Consider the following 19,850-nt stretch of genomic DNA (forward strand, 5'->3'; position numbering starts at 1 on the left):
CATTTCCCACCCAAAAGGTGTTTGATGAAATGCCTGAGACAACTCTCCTAGGCTTTTAGTATACTTTGCCAAAGACATTTGTTGTTAAAGATGCTAAGATAGCTAATAGACTTGTTAGTAATGATTGCTTTCATATTATTCAACCAAAGACATTTGATGTTTGAGATATGTTAGCAAATGAGCATTCATCTAGACATAGAGCTTGCTTAGAATTGTGTCTAGGCTTAAGGTTGATAGTTTGATTGATCATTTGCCATCCTTAGTTCGATACTTGATCACCCAAGGTCTAATCCCTATGCCCATGAGTTCTCTTTTCCCTTAGTCAAGAAAGTATCATTCTGTTATTGATTTCTAGTATTAGTAGTAGTTTAAAACTCATCTAAATCATTGGTTGCACTTAAATTAAGTGAGTACTTGCATTCTCAGTGCTTTGATATCCCTCAGAACTGGTTCGATAATCATTTATACTACAACATTTGTCTTAGGAGCCTTAAAAACTTCTAACATCAGAATACTTATGACATGGTAACTACCAAACGCATCAGTGGTTGAATAATAAATTAACAATATTTACATTTTATGTAATTATAAAAATATTAAAAAATTGTATTATTATAATAAATATTTTGAATCCGTGAATTTTTTTTTCGGAAATATTTTTAAAATTATTATTTTAAATCTTAATTATATATATTAATCTTAAACACCATCCCAAACCCCCATCCTAGCAAATCCAAACCATAGGTATTTACTATTAGTTAACCTTAGTAGTCTAAGTGTCTTTTACCTCTTTAATTAAACATATTTAGGTCATTTACTCTTGTGTGATATATTTATGATAAAAAGAAACTTTTCTTGCTATCCTAAGGTATTTATCTAAGAAAATCTGATACTTTTAGTTGTGAGTTTAGGGCTGTGTGTCTTTTTCAATTTTATAATAAAGCTCCACATCCTCATGCTCAGAAGTAAGTGGGAGGATACAAAATAGCTACTACGCGCGTAGCGACAGTTTTCTCTGAAGACATTCTCACAACTTTGTCCATGGTTAATGGTTTCTTGAAGGAAGTTTCAATCAATCTAGGGCTTATTTCTTGATGAATAAGAAACAAAATCTTCCTTTGTTTTTTTCTAGTTGATTGAAAGAGATATTTTTTTTTCTTTTTGTGCAAAGATAGAGATTTAAAACTGAAAGCCCATGGATTAAACCTTGCCTTTGAGTGAAGAAAATAGTTTCTTTTTTTTCCTTCTAGTGTGTAACTACAATATTGAGCTGATTGTTGACTGGGACTCGAGTTTCTTCAATCATAGACTATTTATAACAAAACCGAGGAAGAAGAAAAGAATATTAAGACCAAAAACGATTTAAAGAGATCGATCTTTTGAAAGGTTCCCCAAGTTCATCAAAGTAACTTTATTTTTAGCAAAAAAAAACTCTATTTTTGAACCAAATTAATATTTTTTATATTTACAATTAAGGAAGGACCAAACAAAAGTTGCATAGTGTTAATTCACCTACCCGTTTATCCTTCTAAATACCAAGATAAGCACTTTAATTAAACAAGATCGGATCATATGCTTTTTTGTTACAGATATGCCAAAGTATATAACACATATTTATATTTATTTTACTGGTTGTTTTATGCATGAGTGAGAGAATTAGAATTATATATTTTATGAGGACCACGTTTCCACTTTTTATCTCTAGTTAAGAATATTATTTTGTTTAAAGAATCATGCTCAGATGAAGGGTGTGTGATCACATGTCTATCATTTCGCAAGTTAGCCTACTTAATTTTCGCAAGTTAGATACATGTATTTAGTAGAGTATCTATAAATGTTTCTGAACATGAAACATTACCTACTTAATTTTCAAAATTCATAGATATTGAGGATTAGGCAGATTAACACGGTACGAGAAAATCAATGTGACTAAGAATATTATTGTTTAAAAAGTATAATAATTAATACTATAATATATAAAACCGAAAGGTTTTTTGGACTTGCTCTAGTATTTTAAGAGCATCTCCAATGGTGTTACCCACCATTGGAGTCCTTAGCCATATTTTAATATTTTTTTTTCTTTTCTGAATAGTTAAGGACTTTGATCATAATTATATGTCCAATGGTGTTACTACTATGAAGTCCTTATAATTTTTTTTTTTTTTTAAGAAATTAAAAATTATGAAAGTTGCAAAACATTAAAATTGAAAATTCATTTATTGAATGATTAAATGCAAACATACAATAATTATTCATCTTCATCATTACCAAACTTGTTCCAAATATTTTCTACCAAATCATTTTTCAATCGTTCATGTAACTGCCTATCACGAAGATGAGTCCGTATAAGAAGCATATTAGCGAGATTTGGAGGCATCTCGGAAGTATTGGGTGCATCCACATTCGAACTTCTGGTCGAGGTTCCTTCTTCAAATTCAGATGTATCATACTGAGTGTATCCATTGCGTTCATTTTCTACTACCATATTGTGAAGTATGATACATGTTCGCATAACCATCCCTATCTGTTTCTTGTCCCACAAAATAGCCGGGTTTTTCACTATTGCAAATCGAGATTGCAATACTCCAAAAGCCCGCTCCACATCTTTTCGGGTTGATTCTTGAACTTTAGCAAATAACTCTGCTTTAGGACCTTGAGGAAGTGAGATAGATTGGATAAATGTTGACCATTTTGGATATATACCGTCAGTGAGGTAGTACGCCATATCATATTGGTGTCCGTTGACCACGTATTGTACCCTTGGAGCTCGACCTTGTAAAATGTCATCAAAAATAGGTGACCGATCGAAGACGTTAATATCGTTTAAGGTACCTGGTGGACCAAAAAAAGCGTGTCATATCCAAAGATCTTGTGAAGCGACAGCCTCCAAGACAATTGTCGGCTTTCCTGATCCACGTGTGTACTGTCCTTTCCAAGCAGTTGGGCAATTTTTCCACTCCCAATGCATACAATCGATGCTTCCAACCATTCCAGGAAAGCCACGTATTTCTCCAATGTCGAGTAGTCGTTGAAGATCTTCTGTAGTGGGTCTTCGTAGATACTCTTCTCCAAATAATTGTATTACGCTTTCTGTAAAATTAGTTAAACACGAAAGTGTTGTGCTTTCACCAAGTCGGAGATATTCATCTGTGGCGTCCGCCGTGCAGCCATAAGCAAGCATACGAATAGCTGCCGTACACTTTTGTAGTGGAGATAGACAGTGACCATACCTGCCGTGAGCATACAAATATGAAGGGAAGGGTTGATGAAACGCAGATACTCGAAATTAAAATTTCATCATAACAAGTTTTTAGTACAAGAAGAGCAAATGAGATAGCTCTTCGCCGAGTCTACAACCAGACTTATAAATACAAAGCTAATAAACAGACAAAGTACCCGTGACTAGGTTCACATGGAAAAATAAGAGAAAAAAACAAGCATCCCGTGAATACATAAGGAAGAGACAGCAGCTTTTGTCTTCGTCAGGCACATGGTCTTGTACATCACCTGAAATAGAGAAAATGAGATGATTAAACATAGTGAAACGAACAGCAAATGTGTACTAAAGTTAGAGCTAACAATCATCACATCATTTCAGACATAAGTTTCATTTTCAGAGCTAATTCCATGTCATCTAGTGGCTCAGTCTTTGCAAGTAAACTCTCTAGCACATTCTGTCTAGAGATTTGTTTTTTGAGCGCCAACAGTCCTTCTATCTTTTCCAATTCTTCTTCTTTTCCACCTTTCTTCTTCTTGCTACCAGCCTTAGCTGCCTTAACTCCTATGGGTCTTTCTTCTGGCTCCGCGAATGACCCTTGAGCATCAGAAGCAACTGCTTTGCGCTTCTCCCGACCGCTCTCCTTCTCGAGATAGGTGGAACACCATTTCACATCATGTCGAAGCTCCCTCCACGCATGTTCCAAGTTGAACTTACTGCCGTGGTCATTGTAGAAGATATCCAAAGCAGCCTTCATCACATCGTTGTCATTTTGCCCGCTCCTCTGCTCCCTCAATGCCATCTCGTAGCAGCCCGAAAATTTACACACCAAATCATTGATCCTAGCCCATCTTTGCTTGCATTGCCCAAGTTCTCTTGGGATTGTCCCAACCAGCTGAGGACTGCAGTTGTAGTACTGTACAATCCTCTGCCAGAACTTACCAGCTTTTTGTTCATTCCCGACTATAGGGTCTTTGCTGGTGTTGAGCCAAGCACCAATGAGGATTATATCCTCCTTTGGTGTCCATTTCTTCCTCTCTTTGACAGTAGACTCATCGGAACATTGGCTGTTAAAGCAAAGGGGTTCCGATGAGTCAAGCTCAACACACCCTTGGCTAGCTAAAAGGTTTACAAAGCAAGTGGAGTTTTCCATTTTCGGATTTCACTCTGTGTTTCTCTTGTAGAAACGCAGAAGATTAAATGGGGATCTTTAGTTCAACTCTATTTAATCCTAGTAGGAAACTGTCCTATCATAACAGCTAGAGAGTGAGTTAATGAAGTTTTCGTTTGAAAGCGAGATTTAATGAAGCAGTATGGATATTATTTGCAAACTCCTACTAATTTCACACGAGGCAGAGATGAAGGATAATTTAATCCACTAACCTCACAGGGCTCTCTCGAGTTCAGCCACACGCATAAGCAGCATTCTCACCTCGTCCTGCAGCATTCTCACCTCGTCCTGAACATACATCATACAGTTATTACAGAACTATAGTCCTACCCACATATAAGTAAAGTCCTAAAGACATAACAGATCACTCATCACTCACCTTAACTGCCTGGCACTCTCTCAGAAGCTTCGCCTGCTCGTGATACCGTTCTTTGAGCCTCTCAACTTCTTCATGAATAGCCGTAACCCATGGTTGCCTGAAATGCAGCCCATCATTCTGCAAAAAAAGATAAACATTTGTCAGAATATGAACCATAAAAATAACCAGATTAATTACAGTACATACCTCAAAGTCTTTGCAGATAAAGTATCTTTTTCCCGGGAGGTAGTCGTACGTATCATCTTCATCAACGGTTTCTTTCGTGATTGATCCACAGGGGCAAATTTTGGGAATCCCCTGTTGCGCATTTGCAACAAAATCGATCATGTTGTAGTACTCTTTTTGTGCTTTCTTATCGCGAAGTTCTTCCTCCATTTCAAAACCTGCAAGGAAAATCATGTTATCAGATTCATAATTAGCTATAAGGATAGCTTAACACAAATGGTTTCGACTATCCTGAACCCGTAATCGATTTACAAATCAATCTCGAACCGTAAAATTATTTATAACTCTTCACGGAACGTAAATCAATCCAGAAGTCAATCCCAACTCAATTTCAAACCCTATATCTATTAAAACCATACGATAGAACTCTCAAACAACAAAGAACCGATTCGAGATGCAGAAAATAACAAACCTAGACGAAAACCGTAAATCGAAAAAAATCCCCAATTCGATTTGAAACCTAAAATCGATTTTTACCACACGATAGAACCCTAGAACTGACTAATCAACATGCATCAACACCTAATCCAAAAATATTGAGTTAAGAGCACGCGATTTACCTTCACCGTTTCACGATCTCTGAATCGCCTTTCGCCTTCGGGAGAGTTTTTTTTTCGAGACGGAGAAAGAGAATGAATGTTTTTTCCACATACGAAACACAACCCCTACCACGACCACTCCCGCCTTGCCACGTGATTAAGGATTTGATCCTTAAACCCCTTAGTTTAGGATCAATCCTTCGGTTACGACATTTTAAATTATTTTTTTAATTGCTTTTACCTAAGTTATCGCGCTTAGGATTCATCACGAACCCGCGTTGCGGGTGCTCTAAGTAGAAAATTGAAGAACTAAGTTGAAGACTGTCTAACTAAAAGGTTGAAGATGGTCATATGACAAAAAGAAAAAGAAGATGGTACAAAACTTTGTTACAAATGTTAAACTATGATCGTCTCAATAACACTACAAGAAAACACCGGGATTCTGACGATAATTATTGTCGGTATGTCCTCGGAATAACGGTATTCCGAGGACATACCGACGAGAATGGTCGTTGGAAATTTCTCGTCGGAAAGTAAAATTTCTCCGGAATTTCCTCGGAAAATTCTAAGGGAATACCGAAAATTAAAGATTCCGAGTACATTCCGAAAAAACATTTCCTAGGACTGTTCGTCGGTATCTCCAAGGAGCTTTCTGATGGAACGGTCCTCGAAAATATTCAGAGAGAAAAAAGGTATCGGAATATTCCGACGAACCTCGGCCGTCGGAATATTCCGAGAAACCTTAGCCGTCGGAATATTCTGAGGAAGTGTATCCGTCGGGATATTCTGAGGACCTATGTCCCTCGGAATATTTCGAGGAAGTTGTCGTCGGAATATCCCGAGGGATACACTTCCTCGGAATATTCCCAAAATTAATTTTTAATTGAAATTCGAAAATATAAAATTAAAATAGAAATAGAAAACATATTAGATAATATTCAAAGTTGTACAAACCAAAATAAAACATTCAGAGTTTTTGGAAAAAAAAAAGAAACTACGGGAACTGCTCGTTTGGGTACATCCTCTTCATCATCTCCATCATTTGCTCGTTCTGCTTCCTCGTTGCCTCCCATCCCGCCTCTTGATCTACCATCTTTTGCTCCAACGCAGCTATGCGGTCATCTTTGTCCTTCAACTGGTCCATAAGCCCTTCTGAATCAACATAGGGCTGTGGTGCAGAAGGAGGAACCGACCGAGCTCGACGACCCAAACCGACCAAACATCCCTTCTTCTTTGGAACCGACTGAAATAGAAAATAAAAAAATTTAAATAATAGAAAAGATGATAAAATGAAAATAAAGAAATAAATAAATTGAATTTTTTTATAAAGAACATATCGATTCAACGATTTCGTTGATTCGAATCCAGGACAAGTTGGTCGAAACCGTCGAAGTGGCGTCCAGGTCGGTTTGAAGCTGAGATAGACGGGTCTCTTCATCTTCCTTCTGAGTTTCGATCAGGCTGATCACATCTCTCACAACACCATCATCAATCTCTCCGGTGTGCTTGTTGGTATGCGCCGTCTTCATTAGGACGAAATCATCAACCGGCTCACAATCATTTTCATCCGACTTGAAAAAAACAAAAGTTAAACAAACATTAGAAATTAGAAGAAATGCATAAAAAATAAAACAAAAATAATTAAATAATTGAAAAAAAAAGAGATTGAACTTACCAAGCGATCCCCCAGAGTGGCAATAGTCTGGGCACCCAAATTGTGCTTGTACATGCCCTTCCCGCCACGATCGCTCTTGCGGTTGGCGGAGTTGGTCACGGAGGTATCTTTCGTCTCGTCCTTATCCAAATGCACACACAACTCCTCACAGACCGTGTTGTTGATCGACTTCGGGATCTTTTAATAAAAAAAATATAAAATAGTTTAATAAATCCAAAAAAAATTTAATAAATTCCAAAAATTATTTGATAAATTAAAAAAAACTTGTTGATGAGCCACTTCTGCTTCCACTCGTAGATCTGCTTCCCATAGTTGTCCATAACTTTATGGACGAAGGCGTCACGGATAAAGGCCGTGTGATCGGAATTCCAGGTGAACTCTTGCTAAAAAAACACAATTAGTAGAAATTTTATATTAAAAATTAAAAATATAAGTAAAAAATTAGAAATTCATTTTTAAGTTTTTATCGGACAATTCTCTCAAATATTCATTTTTAAGTTTTTATCACAAAAATAACACTCGAAGAAAAAAATAACCAAAATAACTGTTTTTATTTTGAAATTATTAATATTTATTTTTTTACTTTTTTAAATTTAAAATTTTATTCTCAAAACTCAACTTCTTAACTCTAAACCCTAAATGTAGATTAGTGAACTCTAGGGTAACAATGAATTTTTACCTTTTATTAAAATTTATTTTGGTCATTTTCTTTATTGATGACTATTTTGTGAAGATAAACTAAAAAGGGGTATACTAAAATGTTTACTCTTATTTTTTCTAGTGATGTTTTTTCGGGAAATCAGCTAATTCATACATCAACAGAGAGTTATGATCAATATATACACTGATGACATGTGCTAAAACATACATCAACTTAGATTTATTTTAAATTTCATACAAGAACCAATAAAATTAGGCTAAATCATGCATTGGCCTCTTCTTTGGTAGTCAAACGTTCACGGATGATGACATGTCATTAACGGAAGTTTTCGTGTCGTCGAGCTGTCTATTACGATTTTAAATAATAATTATTAAAAAAATATTTTGACAGTCCTGATCAATACATACACTGATGACATGTGCTAAAACATACATCAGCTTAGTTTTATTTTAAATTTCATACACAAACTAATAAAATTAGACTAAATCATGCATTGGCCTCTTCTTTGTTAGTCAAACGTTTACGGATGATGGCATGTCATTAACGGAAGCTTACGTGTCGTTGAGCTGTCTATTACGATTTTAAATAATAATTATTAAAAATATATTTTGACAGTCCTGATCAATACATACACTGATGACATGTGCTAAAACATACATCAGCTTAGTTTTATTTTAAATTTCATACACAAACTAATAAAATTAGACTAAATCATGCATTGATCTCTTATTTGTTAGTCAAATGTTTACGGATGATGACATGTCATTAACGAAAGCTTATGTGTCGCTGACCTGGCTATGCAAATGATGTGTCGCTCAACCACTGTGACAAATAGGCCTGGGCAAAATAACCGGAACCGAAGAACCGAACCGGAACCGAACCGAAATACCCGAAACCGGAACCGGACCAATACCCTCAAATATCCGAACGGTTCCTATATTTTTATATCCGAAATAACCGAACCGAACCGGAACCGAACCGAGAACCGAACGGGTACCCGAATATATAAAAATATTAATTATATATACATATAACATCATTAAATATATATTTTAAATTTAAAATTCTATTAAAAGTATCTGAAAATAGTTTATGATAACTAAATTATTATAAAGTATCTAAACTACCCGAAAGTATCCGAAAGTATCCGGATAGTTTTATCCGAAATATCCAAAGTAATCCAAAATATCCAAAATTTTTATGTAAATCATCTTAATTATTTGATATTTTACCTTAAATAACCGATATTTTATCCAAATTATCCGAACTACCCGAACTATCCGAATCCGAACCGGATCCAAATGAGAACCGAACTTTTTCCGGTTCCTACATTTACTATCCGAACCGAACCGAACCCGAAACTATCCGAACCGAACCGAACCGAAAATAGGTCAAGTACTAAATGAATCTTCTAGCCCCTATCCGAACTACCCGAAACCCGAAATATCCGAACCGAACCGAACCGATACCCGAAATGCCCAGGCCTAGTGACAAACTAACTTATTGCAAGTGTTGTCTACGATTTAAAATATAGTTCTAATAACTATTTAATTCTTTTTTTCTTATTCCCGTCTGTCTTGGGATCATCTTCTTTTTTTTTTTTTTTTTTGATTAACCTGGAGAGACTTCCACCCCCAGGGGCCAATCCCTCGGCGCGAGGCGGACCATTTGGTACTATGGGGAATTAGATACCCAATTGCCTGGCCAGCGGTTCGAACCCGGGTGCGTATTGAGGCCGAAGCTCTCTCAACACCACCAGGCCAACCCCGCTGGTTAGGGATCATCTTCTTCCTCTGTAACATTACAGCACGAGGCACCCCTTCCACTGCTAAAACTAGTGATTGAGTTTATACTACTTAAGATGCTGTTAGGGCTATTATAAAGCAACTTTAAAAACTCTCATCTAAATTCTCACCTTTTCTATTTCCAGTTTTTCTACATGAATCCAATTCCTGGTTATCACTTTCTTAATCATCACAACTGATAGTAAAACCCAAATATGTAGAAAAATAAAAGGTTTTTAGTAATTAAACCCCTCAACTAAAGATGAATCGTAAAAAAAAAACTCTCAACTAAAAATTCTATAAAATAAACCCTCAACTTTAGTTCCGTTAACATATGTTACCCTCCGTCTAAAAAACCGTGACAGATGGTGACATATGTTAACGGTTTATAAGTTGAGGGTTTATAATGTTAAAAACTTAGTTGAAGGTTTTTTTTACAATTCAAAAATAGTTGAAAGGTTTTATCACTAAAAGTCATTAAAGGGTTTTTAAGTTATTTATTATCCATTTATACATTGTTTTAGATTGATTTGTAAGCCTTTAAAACTAATTTATATTTTTAATACATTAATCTATTTTAAAATTAATTTATACATCTTAAATTAATAACTTTCAACACGATTTACAACTTATTATAACTTCAAAATATTAAATTATTTGATATTTAGCCATAGTGATATAAAAACAATTGTGTGTTTATATCGTCATTTTCAAATATCAAATGATTGAAAGTTTCTAAGTTATATTAAGTCTTAAGTAGTATTGAGGATAATTCATCCATGAAGTCAATCTTTCTATTTGGAGTATGACGTACTTTTTCTTATTTTCATGATTTTCGTCATCAGGCTCATACTTTCCTATTTTCTTATATTGTTCTTGATTTATTGTATTACTTTATGTTTCAAATATATTATTGATCAAGAAAATAAAAATATAATGTAGTTATTCAGAAATCAATGAGAATAAAAATAATCATGCATTATTTTGGAGGGGGGGGGGGAGAGAAGTATGAGCCGGATGACAGAAATCATAAAAATAGGAAAAAGTGTGTCATACTCTAAATAGAATGATTGACTTCATGGATGAATTATCTCGACACTACTTAAGACTTAATATAACTTAGAAACTATAAATTATTTCATATTTGACAATGACGATATAAACACACAAATTTTTTTAATATCACTATTGCCAAATATCAAATAATTTAATATTTCAAAGTTATAATAAGTTGTAAGTAGTGTTAAAAATTATTAATTTAAGATGTATAAATTAATATACAAATATATTAATGTATTAAAATTTATAAATTAGTTTTAAAGGCTTATAAATCTTAAAACAATGTATAAATGATAATAAATAATTTAATAACATTTAATGACTTTTAGTGATAAAACCCCTCAACTAAAGATGAATCATAAAAAAAACCATCAACTAAAAATCCAGTGAAATAAATCCTCAACTTATAAACCGTTAACATATGTCACCCTCCGTCACGGTTTTTTAGACGGAGGGTAACATATGTTAACGGAACTAAAATTGAGGGTTTATTTCACAAGATTTTTAGTTGAGGGTTTTTTTTACGATTCATCTTTAGTTGAGGGGTTTAATTACTAAAAACCCAAAAATAAACCATAAAAAAAAAAAGCAAAAGATTCAAACTTTTATGAAAACTGGGGAAAATCCGCGCTTCGCACGGGATTTTGACGTAACTAAGTGTTTGGATTGATATTATTTTTTTTTAGTTTCAACAGATTTGTTATCAAATTTTGTGAAACTTAATTTACATGTGATCTTTGTTTATATAACATGTTACAGTATTGAGGGCCAAATTAGTTCTTGTTGAATAAATTGCATAACTATAAAGTTGTGATTCTTTGAATGGAAAAAAATAAAAAATTAGACGATGCATCTACGTTCATGGTTTTGTTTCTTTGAGTTTACCCACTATCATATGTTTTCTTTGTAGTCTTGTATAAGCGCTTGATCAAAACTTTGCACTTAATTGCTTAATTTTAAAAGTGCAAGAGATGATGTTACGATGTCATTTTTTTTTGAAAAAAAATGTGTCGATATTTTGTGATACTAATATGGATGGTATTTTACTTTTTATTTCGCAGATAGTTTTACCCCTTTTCAAAAAAAAATGCTTTGATTATATATAATCACTAATTGTGCTTTTCCATCAATTTCATATTTGTTTTGACATAATTAAGTATTTAAATCGATATTTTATAGTTTTTCGAATGATTAGTTATCTATTTTGTGAAACTTTATTTACATGTGATCTTTGTTTATATAACATTTTACAATATCGAGAGCCGAAATAGTTCTGGTTGACTAAATTGTATACTTACTTAGTTGTGATTCTTTTAATGGAAAAAAAAACAGATGATACATGTACTTTGTTTTTGTTTCTTTGAGGTCATTCACTATCGTATGTTTTTTTTAGACTTGTTGTGTATTGCGGTTGTGTATTGCGGTTGTGTATTGCGGTCGTTCAAAAAAAAAAAAAATTGTGTATTGCGGTTGATCAGAACTTTGAAATCATTTTCTTAAATTTAAAAGTGCAAAAGATGATGTTACAATACTATTTGTTTTTTTATAAGTTTGTTGATATTTGGTGATAGTCATATGAATGCTATTTTTATTATTTATTTCTTAGATAGCTTTACCTTTTAAAAAATGATTATGTATAATCACTGATTGTGCTTTTCAAACCATTTTCATAATAAGATTTTTTTTGTTGGTCTAAGTTTGATAAAAAATTAAATGGATTTTATTTCCTTTTGATGTTGTGATTTTTAGTTATTCTTGAAGTTTATTTTCAGTAATTTTTTTTTTTTCTATCTTATATAATTTGTAGTTATAAAATAATTTCTAAAAAATCTTTGTTTTGATTATTAATCATTGGTTATGGTTTCTATTTTTGTTAATTTATTTGACTTGAGCAGCAAAATATAAGAAAAGTTGAAAATTCATGAGAATCACTTTACAAAATGTAACTAGATTTTTCTCTTTCGTTCTAAAAGTTTATCTATTTATTTCTGAATTTTAAATCAAAGTATAAGAAAAGTTGAAACCCTTCTTTTAGCTGTGTCTCTCAGTCTCAGAGGGCAAAGATGAAACAAAGATAAATATACATTTTCAATGTCAAAGATTTTTTTAAAACTAAAAATGTAAAGTTTAGAACGTTAGTGATTCAAGAAAAATAGAGTAAAGATTAGAACGTTCATATAGTCTACAGAGTTATTAATAAAGTATATATATATATCTAATGGTATATAATAAACCAATCGAGAATACGGTACTTGGTGATGTCATCATCATAATGGTAATTCCCTAACTCGCAAGAACGAAAAAAGTAAAATTAAAAAACGTTGATTACTATTTTTCTAATCTTGATCTTTATGCATTACATTGACAGTGGCTAGGTCGTGGCTGGAACTCGTGACGGAGACATTTATGAAAAGATGACGGTTTAACCGTACTCTCCGTCAAGTACCAACTTATGACACTTTGCGACGACTTGGCTAATATGTTCAAAAGTTTCAGTAGGTCTTCGGGTGAAGCGACAGAGCTCAGTTTCATCTGGGTGCAAGAGGTCGACTGAATCCAGTATTTCATTAGGGATTGGCATATCCATTCCTCCCAAGTCAAGATGACCGAAACAACTGCTCTCTTCACAGCCTGCAACACATTCACCACCAACCTAAGATACTTAGAGAAGTGCACTCAACATAATATTACATTAGCAATCTCATCATGATGATTCAAATAGTATATGATCAAAAATTATATATGTGATGAATCTACATTCCTGTTCCAAATTCTACCCTTCTTTTCAAAGGCACTATTTCATTATCTAAACCTGAGGCTGCATCCTTTGTGTGAGATCAAGATTGTAATCGAACAAAGTTACAAACTTGATACGAACCTTCACAACGTGAATATTGATGGAGTCTGGGATCTCTCTTTGAAGCAGCACAACACCAACATTCCTCACGATCTCAAACATCATTGATCATCTTCTCAGGCCACCCTCTCATATTAGCACCACCTACAATAATGATCATGTTCTGCCCGTTCTATTGCAGGATCACCACTGTGTGTCCCGTCGGCTCCTCCGTCACCAACTTTACGTAATCCAAGCGGACTCCACACCCTTCAGATCCATCCCCCTTCACACCTTCTATCAGCTTCCCGTGAGCGTCTTCTCCCATTCTACTGAAATATTAGTTTCAAGTGTTAATAGAATTTGTGAGGATTGTGTTCACGGGTTGAAGACTAACCTTTTTATAGGTGGAGAGGCACCGTCAGACCATTGAATGGTCGAAAGACTTAAAAATGTCATTAATGGCACTGAGTCAATGCATCCCATAATCGTTTCTAGGAGAAGAAAACTGAGACGAAACGACACCGATACATCTCGAACTATGGTATTGTCATCACGAATCATCTCTGATAACTGTACCAAAACTCCATTGCCAGAGACGATTGAAATTTGAAGAACCCTAGATATTGATATCCCCCATTTTTAAAGAAGGTGAATGTTATGAATCAGGCTGAGATTTTGCTTTCTTAACAGATAAAATTGGAACGTCAAAGCCCAAGATTTTAACCATGAAGCCCATATATTATCGAAAACAAACGCAGAAAAATTTTAGTAAGTGAGGGACATGTGTCACTTGGTCATCACCTTAGGTGGCAAGAGGAGAAAAGAGTTAGAGTCTTCTTTATATTAATATCACGTGAGCATCGAGCTCGTTCAAGATCGGGTTCTCGAACTTTGAGGTTGCGTGACTTGCGTCTCTCGTCGAGTCTTTCTCCGTCACACCGACGAGAGTAAGGAACCCTAATCCCATTAGGGCTTCTAAAGAGTCTGCATAAATTTGGGCTTAAATCAATAAAAATCCAGTTCAAAGCAAAGAATGAGAAACCCGGCGAAAAGAAATCGAGAGTGCTTTAGTGTGCTGACATGTGTCACGAGAAGCCCCACTCTTCTTGAAGACGTGGAGGGCTAAGGTGAGAGAAAACCCCCCCTTTATTATATAAGATACTAGGGTTTGGCCCGCACTACAGGCAGATAAATAAACTCTATATTTTAGAAAAAGTTATAAATTGATTATTTATTTATAATCTTGTTTGTTGTATAATTTGGAATACAGACGATGTATTTGTTATTGGTGTTATGAGGCCGTATCCTAAATATCTGATGCAAAAGGTTAGTCATTTTCTTATAGAAATGTGAAAATTATTATATTTGTGAGAAAGAGGACATAGAGACATAGTTATTATAGAGAAGTAATGTTAGGTGTTTATTTGTGGGGAACCTAAACTTTTGTAATAAGTTTTATTAATGTAGTACATAAACGGCATTGCATTTTGAAGTATAATTATAAGACATAAAAATGATTGATAGTGTATCAAAAAGTAGACGAACCTAGTCTTTTACTTATAGAAATCAGTTGGCGCATTTTTTTGTTAATGTTGTTTGGATGACATAATACTGTAGCCTTTGTTGCTTGTAGTCATGTTTAGATCATAATTTAAATCGAGCAATGTTAATGCATCGATTGATGGATTTCTATTGATACAGTGCAATGATTTCTATTGCTCCCGATTTGACTTTTGCGATTTAGTTTTGAAGAGATTCGTCGAGGTGTAGACGTAGGTAGATCACAGTTGTGTTGTGATGTTACCATATTTTATGTGTTTCACTGGTACGTAATTGTGTTTGTAAGTTAAATGAAAACCAAGAAACGTAAACATAGTTTAATTTTTTTAAGAAATAGATTTGCGGACGTAGTCCCAAAAATCCATAAACGTAATCCGGTGTGGAGGACGATAGTGGAGAGTAGACTGAAGTTTTGGGCGCTAAGTAGTGTGTGGTTGAAACATATTTCAATCTTAAAGCCATACATCTAAAAATTGTAGTTTACAAAACTGTATCATTTTTTGTCAACTTTTGTTATAGTTTATATCCTTAATTGATTTTCACACCAATTGTCAGTAGAAAAATCTGAAGAAAAGATAAAGTGACTTATCAAAAAAAATTAGTGATAAACCTACGATCATCATATTATGTATGAACTGAATAGGACATAGGAGACGAAAGAACCGTAAATTTACAATCACTTTACTGATAACCCTTCGAATTCTTGGTGAGCATCCACAACTAATTAAGCACTTGATGTGCCATGCCAAAATCAGCTTTTGGATTATTAGATGTGGTAACTGCAAGATCCCATGTCTCTGGCAAACTACAAACAAAAATGAACGACTTTGGACGCCACTGGTGTTGGATAAGCGCATTAGAGCATCTGCATCGCAGTATGCTGAGCGTCTCTTATGTTGGGGGGGGGCACGATTTTTGATAAAACCGTCTTCAATTGTTGCAGAAGAAGAAACGTATATTGGGTGTATGTTGTACTGTTTTATGGGCTCCACGACGCGTGGCGGCCCACAATTGGTTCTGTTTTCAATTTTCTTTTTTATAAATCAGAAAAAATAAAATTAAAATTAAAAAATTAGAAACCCAACCACATTTCTGGGATAAGGTGCTCTTAGCTACACCATCACTGTTCACACGTGCCTTCATTGGGGTCAATGGGTCAATAACTTTCTGACTACGTTCAGCTTTTACCGGTTAACTTGACTGAATTACACCCTTCTTTGTACATATTCATGGCATCAGTGATGCAGCCTTATGACCAACAAACCTTAAAAGAGTACTGTATTGAGAAAGCAAACCTAGACAGCGGCTGCTAGAATCTTTCATGTAGCCTTCTTGGATTATCTTACGAACTGCTATAGTATGGTTGGCTTCACCATCCAACATGTTGTGAAGCTCTGTAATGGTCAGTGGTTACATATTGAATCGGAAGATAATGGTACAGAGCCTAACAAAAAAAAGTGAAACAATAATGCACTTCAATACCATCTTTGTATACCTATCCATTTTGCATGTGTATTAAACCTAGAATAAGAAGCCAGCGTCTCACACTTTCATGTACATGTAGTCTTAAGGAATTATATAGCTTTCCCGTCTTTTGGAGCAGCTTTAGCACTTTACCATCAGATCCATTTTTCACAAACTTGAATGTGCTTCAAGTTGATGGTGAAGATAAATTAAAGCAAAGAGAACTAAATCAAATCAGTAGGAAATGATGAATTATATTTATATACCTCGTCTCCATTTATGACGTATCTGTCTTTCCCTGTTCTAGAAAGAACACATTTTTTCTTCAGCTGGTCCATGATTTCTGAAAGTCAGGAAGTGATCAGTTAAAGGAGGAAGATAGATTCTAAAGTTTACAGTATATATTATTGTAAAAAGCTGTAGATTTCATCTTATATGCTTCAAGGGTCTTTTTTGGGAATGACTTTCATTAAGAAATGATTTACCTTCAGTCAGAGCCTGGAATAATAAAATCGAATTAAATATGCAAGAGTTTGGTTATGTTTTCTAAGGTGTAAAGGAAGAAGAACACATTACTATTGAGATATCTGGGAAGTTTGAAAAAGAACATCTGTGAGCTCCAGAGTTTTGACGTGGCGGGAGCTGATCCAGTCCTTAACGCTTCCAAGCTGTTGTTGAGTCTCAACCGGATCCTTTGTGTCATCTTAAAGCATTCAACAAATACGAAAAGTTAGACGAATTTTATTATTCAGTAAAGTCAAGTTTTTGCGCTGATAAATTTGTAATAATCACTTTCATACCTGTGTAGCAGGGAAGATGTTCATTACAGCCTGCAAACCAATATATAGTCGAAGCTTCAGTCTGTTACTTTGGAGGATGGTTATGTCGATTAAATGCAAAAGAGAGTGGAAGAGTGATCCGAATCACGTAAATGCTTGGTTTAATGAATAATGATAACTACAGCTGTTACTATTAGAGATATGTTGGGCCGGAAGATGTGTATCTTACGGATCAAGACTGTGAAGCCCATGAAACCCATGAAGACCATCAGAAAACACTTGAAGAACAAGTTAATCTCAAGATATTCTAGCATATTTACATTAATTGTTTAGGAAAGTTAGCATTATCTAGTGTTAACATTATGTTAATGTTACAACTATATATATACATATTGTATTCTCTTATCAAACACAAGACAATAATATATATTTTATTATACTTTACATGGTATCAGAGCATTCGATTCTTAGAAATCTGAAATAAAATTTCTGCGTTATAAGTTTTGAAGATGCTAACCATCGGTGGTGTTGACGATGGCAAAGAAGGTGGTGATGATGATCCAGACGAAGACGTCAAAGTAGACGTCAAGTACTTTCACGTGATTTAGTGTTTCCTTAATATTATTATTGACTTTGTTTTAGAACGTTTAGGTTAAGTCAAAAGATTTCAGTTAACATATTATTGTGTTGGTCGGCTGAGTGCAAAAGTTAGTGGGTTTATGGGTTTGTAGTTTTCACGTGGGTTATTTTGTGTTAAAGAGTATTTTATGATTTAGAATTTCTCAAGATGTCTTGTTTTATATTCCATAGTTTGGAATACTTTGGTTATAGTTTAACCATTACGGGAGAGTTCTAGTTGAACGCTTAAATTTTTAGGTCAGTTCTTTTTAGTCCGGTGTATGGACTGTCCAAGTTAAGAACGATTGTTTGTAGAGCTGCAGTTGCGCCCACGGGATGTATTCTCATTGTCAAGACCAAAGAAGAGCTGAATTTTTCATCTCTCATTGTCTAAAGATGAAGTTTATTCTCGGAGGAACCTACTGATTTGTTTTCCTCGACATAGTGTCCATGACATACCTGGTCTGCTTTGTGATTGCAGATTTGCGTGTTGCATCCCACGATTGTCGTGCGGGGGAGTATTAGAGATATGTTGAGCCGGAAGATATGTATCTTACGGACCAAGACTGTGAAGCCCATGAAACTCATGAAGACCATCAAGACTAAAAGGAAAGACTTGAAGAACAAGTTAATCTCAAGATATTCTAGCATATTTACATTAATTGTTTAGGAAAGTTAGCATTATCTAGTGTTAACATTATGTTAATGTTACCACTATATATATGCATATTGTATTCTCTTATCAAACACAACACAATAATATATCTATTCTATTACACTTTACAGTTACTCAGACGTGATCTGGAGCCGATGTGAACTCAAAAGCCACGGCTGTTATGCTACAAATCTCCAAAAGCGACAACAATAGAACCCTATAAGCTAATGAGCCTGTTTGCAAACTTTGTAAGGGCTTTAAGAATTAATTGGTAACAAAGAAGGCCCAGTACACATATCGCAAGAAAAAAAACAACTTTAGGATGGGTTATTTTGAAGAAGACACGTGTCTATATTTGCTCCTATGCTCTTGCTGATGTGGCTTCACAAAGAGAGAGTATAACCCAACTTTATTATTAGATATATCACTAGTAAAAATCCACCGCATAGCCACTACAACACTACAAGAAAACAGCGTAATTCTGATGGACATTCTGACGGAAAATGAGATCCTCGGAATATTCCTCGGAATTTCCTCGGAAATTCCGAGGAAAACCAAAATTTGGGTTTCCTCGGCATTTCTTCGGAATATACCGATGAAATACCGAGGAAATAATATTCCTCGGAAAATACCGACGAATATCCGAAGATATATTATAGCCGCTACAGAGCCCTTGGGGGATTTTAAAAATTCCGAGGAAATTTCGAGGGATAATAGGATTTAGGTTTTTCCTCGGAATTTCCTCGTAATATTCCGAGACTTTTCCGAGGAAGTAGGGTTTATAAACCAAAAACAACGTTTTGCAGTTTGAATAACACTTATATAACCTTTATTAAGTGTCTTAGACTGATTATGAAGTCAAAAATTTGTTTCTCACCCTATAATAAACACTTTTCCGATTGTATGAACGAAATCCCCACAACATAAGAGAAACACTTATACATTTTAATGAACGGTAAAGGGAATACTTACAATTCGTTTTGAAATTTTGTTATTTCATGGTTTATGATCATCTATACAAAGATTCCTCAATGATATGCATTGCATTTGTATAAGAAATGATATAGGGCAAAAAAATTTGATGTTTTGAAACCCCAAACATGTGTTCCTCGGAATTTCCTCGGAATATTCCGAGGCTTTTCCGAGGAAGTAGGGTTTTTAAACCGAAAACAACGTTTTGCGGTTTGAATAACACTTATATAACCCTTATTAAGTGTCTTAGACT

At 34.5% G+C, this 19,850-nt stretch overlaps 1 protein-coding gene across 5 annotated transcripts; it reads right to left on the bottom strand.

The window, feature by feature from the left end:
• Positions 1 to 3,395: 3,395 nt before the first annotated feature.
• LOC106341099 (glutathione S-transferase T3-like) lies at positions 3,396 to 5,637 on the bottom strand. 5 transcript variants are annotated; one of them, XM_013779921.1, is made up of 4 exons: positions 4,954 to 5,630; positions 4,768 to 4,884; positions 4,601 to 4,676; positions 3,396 to 3,507 (listed from the first exon to the last, which is right to left on the bottom strand). In XM_013779921.1, exons 1-3 carry the CDS (start codon positions 5,164 to 5,166, stop codon positions 4,602 to 4,604), a joined length of 405 nt encoding a protein of 134 aa, XP_013635375.1. In that variant the 5' UTR covers positions 5,167 to 5,630; the 3' UTR covers positions 3,396 to 3,507; position 4,601. The 5 variants fall into 4 exon arrangements, with proteins under 5 accessions (XP_013635375.1, XP_013635376.1, XP_013635373.1 ...); XM_013779922.1 differs by having other exon boundaries at positions 3,404 to 4,676; positions 4,954 to 5,150; positions 5,553 to 5,637; XM_013779917.1 differs by having other exon boundaries at positions 3,404 to 4,676.
• Positions 5,638 to 19,850: the final 14,213 nt, after the last annotated feature.

Source organism: Brassica oleracea, chromosome C4 (genome assembly GCF_000695525.1).
Source record: "Brassica oleracea var. oleracea cultivar TO1000 chromosome C4, BOL, whole genome shotgun sequence".
NCBI classification, from domain to species: domain Eukaryota; kingdom Viridiplantae; phylum Streptophyta; class Magnoliopsida; order Brassicales; family Brassicaceae; genus Brassica; species Brassica oleracea.

Coding starts and splice junctions, on each gene's coding strand:
- LOC106341099 (XM_013779919.1), bottom strand. CDS start 4,370: ATGGAAAACTCCACTTGCTTTGTAAACCTTTTAGCTAGCCAAGGGTGT.